Genomic DNA, 13,033 nt, shown 5'->3' with positions numbered 1-13,033 from the left:
GGGGGGGGGAACCATCAGACTTAATATTAAGCTACATTTTCCCTTTCATTCTGTTACTATTCAGTATAAAACCCCAAGACCCTATGCAAAAATTTCCTTACCACTCTTTTCTAGGCACTTTAAGTGTCTGAAGAAGAAACTAACTTTGCATTTAGTTAGTTTCTTTAATATTCTTTCACAAGTGAGTTGTTCTTAATAATTAAGAGCCTCTACCCTGTGTCTTTTAGCACGTGTACATCTTGATTAACAAGCAAGTACCCCAAAAATGAACATAGTATTCTAGTGAAGACTGAGGAGTTACAAAGAAGAAAATGTCATGTTTCAAGTGTTGCAACTACCACATATATGCTGCAAAGAACAGCACTTTTTCCAGTTCCTGTATTACAGCATTGGTTGGTATCTTACAGTATATTATAACTGATCTTCTGCTAACATTTTCTGTGGCTTTCCATTTTTTCCTGTCTTCTACTTTCAGTGTATTCTCCACTCCCAGTTTTAAAGTGTTATTTTTTACCTCTTTTTCCACATTATTATTTAAAATATAAAGACAAGGCTTAACAATGACCTTTGTGGCAGTCCAACAGGCACTTTCCTCTATGAAAGCCTTCCAATTTATCATTGCTTTTTGTTTCAAGCACTTACTATAGTTTAAAAAGGCTGTGTTCAATACGATTCAATTTCAATTAACATCATAAGAAAGATATAAAAGATAGTGCTTTTTAGTTAAGTGTTGGTACACATATGGGCTCAATCCTTCCTCTAAATTTAATAAAATTAAAACAACAATTCAGACAACACTCCTACTTCGACTGCTGAAAGCCTCTTTGAGACAACACAACATACCAAAGATTGAATGCTACGCATCTCCTAATACTATCTTTTTTTCTAAAAAAAAAAAAAAAAAAAAAAGGTAAAAGAATACCTTACCATATTTCAGCAAGGATGGAAGCTGGTAGACCTGATTGCAAAAAAAAGGTACGTGCTTGATCACCTATGATAAACAAGAAAGACAGACAAACTTTTACACTACAGACATAGATTTTCAGAAGACCTCAGCACTCTGTTGTGGGACAGATTTTCAAAAGGAATCAGCAAGCTGGACGCCAAGCTTTCCAGTTTCGTACCACCTAACTCCTTCCCTGGTGACAGCGATCGTCAGATACCCATGTATTCTGTAATTCTGAATCTTTGCTCCGAGAAGTGATTTCAAATAGCTATAGAAAGCTTTAACAACTCACAAATCAACAGCTGCCGACAGTTTAATAGATGCAAGATTTAAAGAAGTAAAAATTACTGAAAATTTAGTCCCGACCCAATTACTTTTACAGGAAAGGATGTGCATGCTATTTCTTTCCTTCTCCTTCATCCAATCTAACTTCAACCAGTATTGGCTCTCTTGAAAAACTGGAAAAACGTCGTGTTCTAAATAATATTCTGTTCCGTCAGAGAACATCCGCTGTTTCAGTATTTCAGGAAGGGAATGGGAACTGTTGTGCAATTCCATACCAAGTTCCACATCAATTGGTACTGATTGTGCTGTTAAACAAACTCTTAAAAAAACACGGACAGTGGTGTTTATTCTTACCTATGAGCAAATTACAGATGCTTAAAGCTAAGACTTCAGGTTATTCTTTCAGCTCTCTCTTCCCTCATACTCATACACAGCCTTTCATTTCAAGCACTTGCCAAATAAATCATGAAGCCTGCAGACGTACGTGCAGGTAAGAGCCCAGATGTGGCCTAAGGGTAATCCCTGGGACTGCATAATTTTCAGCTGGTGGTAAAGTACACACCAACCTCCCAGAGCTGTTTGGCCAAAGCAGGAGTTACGTATCGCTAAGCCAGAAGATGTGCATGTTCCAAACAGACAACTTCCCACTCTTGCCTCAGTCTTTTCTGGACCAAAATGAGGAAAAGCAGGGGCAGTGGAGTGACCAGATAGGGCATCAGCAGATAATTGGGAGGGTAGGAGTCATCAGGGCTGGTCTATAGTGCCCACCCACACACAAAGAACAGGCATTCTTAAATTAAGTCGTCTTCGCCAGTGCAATCGAGCCTTTTCTCAATGTCACAAGTAGATTCTTAAATTTAAAACCTGCGAATTCTGAGGTGCGCAGCAACATGACCCAATTGCTTAAGAGGAGAAGCAGCTGAATGCAGCTGGAACTGACAGCAGGCCATTGCAAAATGCCATTAGCCTATCCAGAACTCGCTGAAGGCCCAAGGGTTAATAAAATTCAAGCAGTCATTAACAAGGACAAGTGGTCAGCATCTCTCTCCCTGCCTCCTCCCGCAAAACAAAGATATCTAACAACACAGTACTAACACTGTTCAGACAGAGGAGAGCCACTTCTGGTGTCTCTGGCATCACTTGCCACAATAGCTACTGTAAGTGCTCCTTGGCAGCCTCCCATCTAAGCACGGATTTCGCCCGATACTCTTTGTTTTTTGAAACTAGACAGAATGACAGCACATAACCACTAGCTGCAGAAGTGACAGGGTTAATAAAGAGTGTTCCTGTGCCAGAATTTAGCCCAAAGGTTGTAGAAATAACCCACGTCTGTTTGCCTGAAGAGCATGGTCATTATTAGTCACACAACAAAGGGCTAGAAATAGGATGTAGCTTTCAAACTGTTTTACAAAGGTACTTATGTGTACACAGAAGTTAACGTGTAATGCGGAATCTCAGACCAACCTGTAATGTAGCCTCCTGTGGGTTTAAGGCTATCAAACTGCTTGTCATGCTTGGCCCGCTCTTCAGAGGTGATGGCCCATATGTTTGGACCTCCTGGGGAAAAAAAAAAAAACAAACCCAACACTGAACAACCAAAGAGTTTGAAGACTTTCAAAAATAAACACGTCACTTGCAATATAAAAGCTTGGCTTCTCAAGAGACAAAGTTAGATCTAGACACACCCAGCTCCTACCAGTTTGGCAAGGACGTTATGAAACACAAACCTGCTTCCCAGATGGCAAGGGCTAGCTGAGACAATTCCTCAGCTAGATTGCTTTACACTCGGCTTTCAAACAAGCTCTGTTGTCCTTCAGAGCTGGTGCAAAGCAGTTTCCTGTTGCTGATGATTGTTTGCAGCCCAGGCAGGATGCATGTTGCTCACCGTACCCTGTGTGAACCAAATACTCCCCTGGTTCAGCGGTAAACAAATGGGATTCAATGTCACTTAAGGGTTCCCATGCAGAGGGCTAACACCCTACAGCTGCCAAAAAGACTCATGCTTCGTCTTGCCAATACTCTAAAACCAAAATTGGGACCGCTAACAAAAATATGTTGGTTTTGTCTGACAAAAGAGTAACATTCTGGGTTGTTTGTTTTGTTTTTGTTTTTTAAATAGCATATAATTTCAACCAACCATTTTTCAATGCATAAAAAGAAAAAAGTATAAAATATTACAGCCTCAAAGTAACAAAGAGAAGTTGGAAGAAATAATCATGTTTACAGAGCTGTGCTGATATACCAGGCAGAACGAGAGTGACTTTCAGAAACGCTCCAACCTGCTGTATAAAGGTCAGGGTGTGTGTCCTTTGCAGGAAAAGCAGTTTGCCAGAAATAATTGGGTTTGCTTTTGGTTTTTAAGTAGGAGGAAGTTTTAGTCGGGAAGTTCTTGACAAAAACGTAATTTTTCAAATCAATGAATGCAAGAATTAGCAGAAATTCTGAATGGAAACTCCCAAAACAGCATTAAAAGGTTATTACTTAAAAAAACACCTTTAAAAATACATTCTACTCAGTATTACCACTTCCAAAGACCTGTTAATCTGTTCTTCAAGTATTTGTATTGCTCACTAAAAGACACTCAAGAGAATAAATAATCGTTCTAACAAGATATTAACAAGTTGCTTTAAAAACCACAGGACTTTGAAAGAAAGTTACTATAAAATGCTTCCTCTTTTCCTTCATAAACCTAATTTCAAAGCTTTGAACCTACAAAACGTCAACATCTCTTTTCACTGTTTTTCCAAAACTAGTAATAAAGCTAGCAGACTGCAAGCTGACATACATGTCAATACACACATATTAATGATGTTAATCGCCCTCTTGTCTGCGTTTATCCATATATGCAAACACATTTTCAAAAAGATCTAATGTCTCCTCTTAAGGAGGTCCTGTTAAGACCATCATTCTCCTTTCATATTTACAAATTGAATTCTTCACCCCTGCTGCTTAAGAGGGATAAATAAATAGTTAAAAAAGCAAACCAAACCAAAACAGAAACTCACTGAGGATATGAATGACAAAAAAGTTGGGAAGGCATTAGGATACAACCTCTAAGCACTTGAATTTGGAGTTTTGCTTCCCTCTCTTCAGGATCTACTTTTTTTTTTTTTTTTAGTGTGGCCTCAATTAAAGGGTCTTCTTGCAGGCTGCCTGCAAAACTGCTCTTCAAGAACCCCCCTTACTTCTCTCTTCTAATTAAAGGAGTCTAAATAAATCTAGGTGAGATACAGATAATAAATTTAAATAAATCTAAATCAGATGCCTAAAAGTTGATGTACAAGAATTGCGATAATACACAAATGAGGACAACTTACGCCCAATGGCAAAAATCAGAGCGGCACTCAAATCTTTTTAAAATGTTAGTTTTAATGTACAAATGGAAAGTGCATAATGTGGTTAAAGCTTATAGAAATTATCTTGACAACATGAAGAAGAGTTCCTAAAGCCATGAGCAGCAACTTCAGAAAACTTGACCAGTTTTTTCATATATGGAAAATAAAATATTAGCAACGTCACATTTTTGTTATATGAAATACGATGTTTTGATCATCTTTTGAAGCAGGTAGTTACAACACTCCTCAGCTTTTTATAATCAATGACAAGGATTAAGACCACCACAATACATTCATGTGGTCAGTGGCTGCAAAGTGCTAAAAACACAGTAAAAATTCCTTGACTGGAGTTACCGGCACCACCGTAGCTTCTCTAAAAAAATCCAATTCACTTTGTAAGGAAATTTCTGTTTAAATAAGTACTGAAATGCACAATTTCCTATATTATATGTCACAAAGTAAGCAAGAAGGTGGCAATCTTCTCAGCAAAACATTCCTTTGAATAAAATCCGGTAAATGACGTTCCCCCTCAAACTATGAAATTCAAAGTTCTGCATGGCATTGTCTCAAATGTGTTAAAACTTTGCAGTTGAATGAATCACTAGATTCACACCTGTAGCTGTACGATGATTAACATCAACTTCTCATTCAATTAACATTAACATCTCACTCAAGAAGCGTTTCAAGATCAGCATTCACCCTTCATTCTCATTTTTCACTTCATTAACACGCCCCAAGAATCTCGCTGGTTCTTGCACACTAAATACTTAGTGCATTTTTGCTCAGAGGACTGTGATGGCTTTTCTCTGACATGCAGAGGTGCTGGGTGCAGGGGTGCTGCCACTGCCCCGATGACCTCGGGACCATCGCAGAGCTCTCTAAAAGGCAGAGCGTGTGGGGTGCGATGAGCAGCTCCAGCTTTGCTGACTCTTACGACTGTGCACTTCACACTACTGATCCTAGCCTAGGCCAAAAAAAAGAAGTATCATCAGTGCAGCCATAACAAAAAGCCTTCAGATGCACACTCTACTGTTAAAATTATGCTGTTAGCATAGTTTATTCATTCCCAAATTAAACATGCAAAAGCATTTCTTCAGCAACCATCTCCATGACAGGTTTCTTGCGAGTATAAATTTCATTCAAAAAAAATCTTTGACTGTAACCAACATTATTATAGCAACAAGTGCTTCTAGCACAGTCCTAGCGAGCCAGTGCAAGCAGCTACTGTCTCAGCAAAGTGATAACTATGAACACACGTGTTACCAAAATTACATCATGTGAAAATTTCAGGAAACTGAATATATATCCTGAAAAGGCCAACCTGCTAGTAATTTATTTTCAAAGGTATGAAGAATTTCAGATTTTCCCTGTCCCTGAGGACAGAGACTGAAAATCTTTTCTAGTGACTAATTCCATAAAGATACACTCTCATCTACTGAGGTTTTTTATACGTATGGAACAAAATAATGTAATAGACTTCAAAACCAAAAGCAGACCTCCTCCCACATAATTTGACTGTTTTGCTTAAAAGTAAATATATAAAAATGTACATACTGTGTAAATATAAATTAAAAGAAAACACGTTCAGTTCAGACAATTTTAGCCATATCTCTCCTAAGACCTATCAACATTCAATAATACCCTGAAATTTAACATGTTTAAAAGATGTCAGAGCACCTTTTAATTTAGGAAGTTGAATGAAAACATGTACTAAATTCCAACCAGAAATGAGGTAAGTGGTGGTGGACAAAAGCAAGGAATTATCCAAACAAAGTCCTTCCAAAGCTGTGATTCCTTACAAGCTAAGCCTAGAAAGTAATGGGGACTTTTTTAGCAGGAATTAGGATCTAGAAAACAGCGTATCTCCAAGTGAGCACAGCTCTCCCAGTCTGATAATGAAATGTTTTTGGTGCTTGTCTATAACTGAACAAAGTCCCAGAAAACTAAGTTTTAACCTAAAGTCATTTAAGAGATTTTTAAGGCCATTTTCAGCCTAAACCAGAACAGGTCATTGTTTTATGAATACAGGTTAAGAATCATTGGACAATGAAAACATTTTAAAAAAAAAAAAAAATTAAAGCCACCCAACGCTTACGGTAGGGATCCACAGTGTGGGCATTCAAGCCTCACTCAACACTTCTTATTTAAAGGATTCACTGTTTTTTCCAACTCTTATCCCAATATGCAACAGAAACAAAATTAGGAGCATAGCACAAGAGGGAAGGTGAAAGAGTTGCGAGCGCTTATTTTTAGCTTAACCAGGTGCTCGTGACTCTTTTGATGTTACCATTTGGAAATACAAATAAGCAAAGAAAAATCAATGTACAGAAAGTGTCATTAAAATTAAGATTCCTCAAAATACCGAGCAAAAATACCACATCAGTCTATCTGAAATTAACACTTTGAACAATGGAGATCACAAGGTCTTGGCAATTCCACAAAGCGCGTCACAAAACCATTCTTCAAAGTAATTGCCATGTTTACTTACAGCACAATCGAGACCATCACAATAAAGTCTTACCACAGACAAAATTAGTTTGAAACTCAGTTCTCCTGTGCAATCACCATAAGAACATGCTACAATTCTCACCAATATTGTGGTTGTCTCCCAAAGCTACCACCAGTGGTAAAACTGGCCACTCAGCATCACTGCTGAGAAAAATTACACTGCCTGGTTTACAAACAACAAAGTTTTGGGCACATCAAACTGTGACAAAGGGAAGAATACTCCTTTTCTTGGAAGGACAAAGTTCAGGAAGAGTTGAACAGAAACATCTGCCATGCAAGACATGTCATCTAAACTTATCCGGCTTAGCTCAACATTTTTTGCACTAACATGCCTTCAATCCCAGGGCTGAGAAACGTCTTGCCCATAAGCCAGATCCAGCCAAAGAGAACAATTAATTTTGCGCAGAGACATCACTGCTGCTCTTCCTTCCTCACTTGCCCATAAGCCAGATCCAGCCAAAGAGGACAATTAATTTTGCGCAGAGACATCGCTGCTGCTCTTCCTTCCTCTCAGCCCCAGTCCTTACTGATGGCAAGGCATACATGAATCACAAAACCAAACTGCAGGCATCTTTTCTTCACAGACACCCCTCTGATGACAGGACGGGGCAAGAGGCACGCATCTCCTTGATGGAGCAGTGGTGAACCTTTGGCACTCCAGAGGTTTTGAGCTGGCACCAAATAGCAGTGAACTACAATACTTAAATCAGTTTAGCATCAGAAATCAAAATACAGTTGCCACTACATGCTCTCATGACAGGCTCTGCTGCAGCCAATGAATAGTACATTACTACTTTTCTTACTTAGCTTAAGTTTCCTGGAAATTTTCACGAGACAAGTAATTTTCTCCCAACTGTAGATGATATAATTTCAGAGGGGAAAAAAATACAATGACAAGAAGATACCTCATGAAATCGTTATTCTTCAAAGAGGTTACTTGGCAATCTCACAACTTCATCCGTGAAGCAAGACCCACCTAGATGAAGCTAACGCTATATTTGACTACGTTGCATTTTTAGGAATCAAAACTGAAGAAATGCTGAATTTGGAGATTTTCCCCACAAAGATTCTCCCTAGAATAGAGTAACTATTGCCTTCACTTGCTTTTTCTGTTTATGAAAAAACACATTTTTATATTAGTTACACTTTTGGAAGACAGATGTCAAACCATCTTTCTTTTCTAGAGAAGGCTGGTACTTTCAGAGAAGACTGTGGATAAATGTCAGGACTGGCAAGTGTTTTCGAGATCCAACATGGGAAATCTGGACTCAAGGTCCAGAAGTGTCTCAGCTGATTCCTTATACCAGATCAGAAAACTGGGGAGAAACCAACAGAGAAAGCTCCTTCACTTGCCCACTCCACAGCTCTACAACACGTTCAAGAGTTCAAAGTCATGTGTGGATTCTACCCACGTAGAAAGTCCATATAGAACAACAAAGACCCACACAAACGACCTGGTACCACGCATCATTAATTTAACGTACCTTCAAGACTTCTCTAAAGATGACAAAATACATACCGACCTCACCTTCATGTAACAGGTATTAATATGTAAATCAATGTGGTAGCACTCACAATTTTTTAGTGTTGGAAACAAGCAGCTATGCTGGGGATTAAATGACATTTTCTGTTCCTTGAAGCTAATTTTAAATAAAAGACACCTTTCTACATGAGAGCATGAGGGTCTGTTTATGGCAGGATCACAGCACTTGGTAGGACAGCTCCAGAAACGCCTTTACAACACTGCATCAGACAGATAATCTTCTGAAGAAAACAAAGGACTTGCTTTGATGGGCTGCCAACATCAGAAACAAACACTGTTCTTTCCTTAAAACACTAAGCTGTAATGGAAAAAGAAGGGAGAAAAGAAAGCACAATCCTAGAAAAAAAGTAAATAGACTTGAAAATGCTCTGTAAGACCTCTGCCACTGGTTAGTACTGCCTGTAGGCAAAAGGTAGTTGTACCGAGAGCGGTACTGCTATCGAAAAGGACACAGGCAACTTTTCACTTGTGGAAAATCGTAAGACATTTCTCACATTCTCCAAAGAACTGTGTTTGTTTTTCACTAATGGGCGTTGCTTGTTTTTCTCTAATAAAAACTACGCTCCTACGACCTACAAAGTTAATTAACTCCACAGAGATAATAAACCTAAATTGAAAGAGCATTCCTTGTACACATAAGTCACGAGGACAAGTGATTATACCACCACCTTTTTAACCATCAAAAAAACTAGCATTAAGCTTCATAATGACCCTAAATAAATATTTATCCGCATGTTTAAAGACGGGGAAATTTCAACACAGACATGCAGCAGCATGCCTCAAGCTGCACAACAAGGGGTTTTCCGTAATGCAACCAGCAATCGCATTATTGTCTCCCATTAGGAGCCTCGAGAGAGTTGTTTGGTGTAAGACATTTTGGGATAAATCTAATAATTCCAGTCTTCTTCTGTCTGTGTTTGTAGATAAGTTTACCACAGAATTATTTATTACAGATCGGATTTAATGCTCCCGACTGAGATGTTGAATCACGCTTCTAATTTTTCCTCAGTGGCGAGTAAACACTCCAGGAATCTGAAAATACACAGAACATTCTACCATTAGTCTGAATTTCCAGATTCCTTATCAGTGTTATTGCTATTTTCAATATTTGCTTCCCTCCTTTCTTGTTGATTCTTTATATCAAACGGAGGAGAAAACGTTGACCGATAATAAGCATTTATTCTTATTTAGATGTTGCGACGTGTTATGAACTACTGTTGCTGTGACTTTGGGTCCATCCCAAAGTACCACCTGCTCTTCCTTGAAGAACGCACCTCCTGTTCCCAGCTCCCATGTTCTCGGGCCATGGCAGAAGCCACATGCAACCTCCTTTCACAATGCACACATTAACCGCGCTACTACTTGTCCTACGAGAAATGCTTCACAGAGGCTCTCAACATATTAAGCAACTCTGTGGCAAGTGCCAGAGGAAAAAGGCATGTCTCTGCTTAACAACCGCTTCAGCAGCTTCTTTAATGTATACACAGTTAAAAGGAAACACCTGTAGCTAAAGCACGTTAAACAGGGAAACGTGTTTCTCCTTCAATTATGTTTTTTTCACTAAAATGACAAGAATCTTGTCCATTGAAGCTAAGAGAATTTTTAAAGATTTTCAAGTGTCTCTGATGTGCTATCCAAAAACAACCGTTACCTGCAGACAGGCTGTTAAATAGCGTCAGGGAAGTGCAGAGCCGTACAGATTTGACCAAGAAATACTTGCTTAATTCAAAAGCTCACAGAAATGTGAACAAAGCAGCAGCAGACACATTGTATTTTAGGGTACAATTCATATTCCCTCCATTATGTACAGGATTTCTAGATATTTAGGCGTACTGGGGATCCCTTTTTAAATCAAATACTGGGCTTGTTTAAACTAATCATCTGCTCCTACGAAACAGGAGCAGAACTCCGTATGATGCAGTATTCTGTCTGATCATACAGCCATTGGCATCTCCCCACTTCCATACACAAAATCTATCTGTAAAGGAAGAACATTAACATTTCTGTGCCATGCAATGATCTCAATGTAGAAACATAATCCTTGCTTTTATGAGTATAATCCCTAAAACAATTTAGAGATACGTAGTAGTCTAGTTCATGCTAACAGTAAGATCCGCTTGTTTTCTGAATTTTGCAGCGCAACTCGACGATTCCAAAGCACTTAAACTATCAGTTTATAATAACAGAACAGTATTTCTATACTTTATAAAAATCACAGAATCATTTAGCTTATTATGGCTATCCATTTTCAAAACCTCCTTTTTAATTAAATTATTGCCAAGCTCCACTGAAACATAAAGCAACACACCAAGCAAGCAAAATATAAAAAAAAAGGCAAAACACAGCCATTACAGCACAGCAACACAGAAATTACAGCAATTTTAGTTGAATATGTGTAAGCAAAAAACAAAAAAAAAAAAACAAAAAAAAATCTTTTTTTAAAGTTTTGTTAGAGCTCCACTAATGTAAAAAATACATTAGGAAATGTGTATAAATATGACAGTACTCTCAACTGCACATTAGCATACTACCTTTTACACTAGTTCTCTGTAGAATTTGTGATTACTCATTCAACAGTATTTTCTGAAGTTTTAATGAAACAAGATTTCTATTCCTCATCAGAAGGTGCAATTACTGTAACCTACAATGTTGGTAAACCCATACTTTATTCTTGAAAGCTAATTTAACTTTTCCTTTTGGCACACAGACTTGGCTTAACCTAAGCCTTCTCCATACCTAGATTCAATACTAGCAATAAATATAAAAGTATTTTCTGCCTAATTCTGGAAAAACAATGCCATTGAAATCACCTGTAGTTGTTGAGTTACTAACAGCATATGAAACAAGCCCTTTCTTCTATCCAATGACAGAGCCGTGTCTGTGCCCAGAATTAACAGTTTTGGATGGATTTTAGAGATGGAAAAGAGAGAGAAGAAAAAAGCCACACCAACAAGAATCCTTCCAATGGAAGGTATGAAAAGTTCAAAGTAAGCAATATTATCGAGGCATAAAATAGGCATACTTTGCCAAATTCTCCCCTACCAGCTGCAAAACCTGCCTCCATTTGTTGTCAAGGTCAGCATACTTCCAGCTGACAGGCCCCACAGCCTTCCTTCCCAGCATGACACAGAAGGTGGAAGGTATGCTTACCCTTCAGTTTAGGACAAGTCAGAAGCTTTTTTTGAGTAAACTCCTGTCAACCTGTATAGCATCAAAGTCTTCAACGAGGAAAATAAAAGTTTTTAATCAACCATGGTTGAGGAAAAAGCCCACCAGAGCTTAGGCTAAACTTTTCGAATTCTGAAAATGGGTTTTTTACGCTGCTGCTGCTCACCAGCATTCACAAAATCCCTACAACTTAATTAAAAATTTACAAAAGGATAATTTGTTTAATTGTTGTCTAGCAAATCTCTGTGGAATGCAGCAAAACTAATAAGATTCAGGTGAGTTTCCATCTGTGGCAGCTAGTAAATCTTTCCGCACCAGGAGAAATGCAGGTAGTAAAAATACCAGGCAAGAGGATGCAAAATGAACCTTGAAATTAGGTGGAGTAAAGGAAATGATTCTCCTACAAAAACATAAGCTGACATAAAATCAGAGCAGAACTCTGTTCAAGGAATATTAGATCCTTTATAGTAACTTTTGTAGTTTCTGTCATTATCTGGCCGTTGGAGTAAAAATGACATTTCCGGTTCTCAGACGTGAGGAGGAAGTCTGGGACCAGGAGGAAGGCTGATGGGATATATTTACAACAGGGAAAATTAGGATACAGATAGACTTGGAAAGAGAAAGGAAAGGAGAAAAACCATCAAATTAAAAAAAAAAAAATAAAAAATACACAGGAAGGGTGGGAGAGAAGGAAAATGAAGAGGCATTTCCCAAATGATCTGGGGAATAAAATTGAATCAGGAGATAATTTAGGAAACAAAACACAATAATGACCCTGCCAGTTCAGCTCCCGGCACAGAGTGACAGGCTGAGGCAAGCACATGGTGGTAGTTCCCCAGGATGTCTTCTCAGCCCCCAGTGTAGCTCCTGAACCAGAGGAGGTACCTCATTAATGGAAGGAAAATCCACCTATCTCTAATTGCTTAAGGAATCCAAGTAACCTTTTGGCATCCACAGCCTCCTAAGGCTTTCACTGTTTATTTGACACTGTGCAAAGTGCTCTATTTGTTTGATATCTGCCAATGATATTTTCATTTGATACTGGTTAATTCTTGTGTTATCAGAGATGAATTACCATTCCCTTGCCTACAAAATGACGAATGACCTTGAGAAGGTGACATCTACCCTATCCACCATCCCCACCATTTCTTTTCCAAGCTGAAAGATCCTAGTCAATGTAATTCCTCCTCATATGGAAGCTGCTCTGCATTTTTGATCATTCTTGTTACCCTCCTCTTTGTAATTTCT

At 38.4% G+C, this 13,033-nt stretch overlaps 1 protein-coding gene across 1 annotated transcript in view; it reads right to left on the bottom strand.

The window, feature by feature from the left end:
• Positions 1-2,788, bottom strand: part of LOC104077103 (intersectin-2-like) — a gene marked incomplete at both ends in the record, with an annotated part of 8,733 nt that extends 5,945 nt beyond the window's left edge. Inside the window, 2 exons of the mRNA XM_009578218.1 lie at positions 928-991; positions 2,696-2,788. Coding sequence (XP_009576513.1) covers positions 928-991; positions 2,696-2,788 — 157 coding nt within the window. The remainder of the gene's footprint in view (positions 1-927; positions 992-2,695) is intronic.
• Between the last annotated feature and the right edge of the window lie 10,245 nt (positions 2,789-13,033).

The sequence above is a fragment of the Fulmarus glacialis genome, unplaced genomic scaffold (assembly GCF_000690835.1).
Source record: "Fulmarus glacialis isolate BGI_N327 unplaced genomic scaffold, ASM69083v1 scaffold7445, whole genome shotgun sequence".
NCBI lineage: Eukaryota > Metazoa > Chordata > Aves > Procellariiformes > Procellariidae > Fulmarus > Fulmarus glacialis.
Note: the sequence above shows the minus strand (reverse complement) of the source record. Positions and strands in the feature narration are given on the sequence as shown.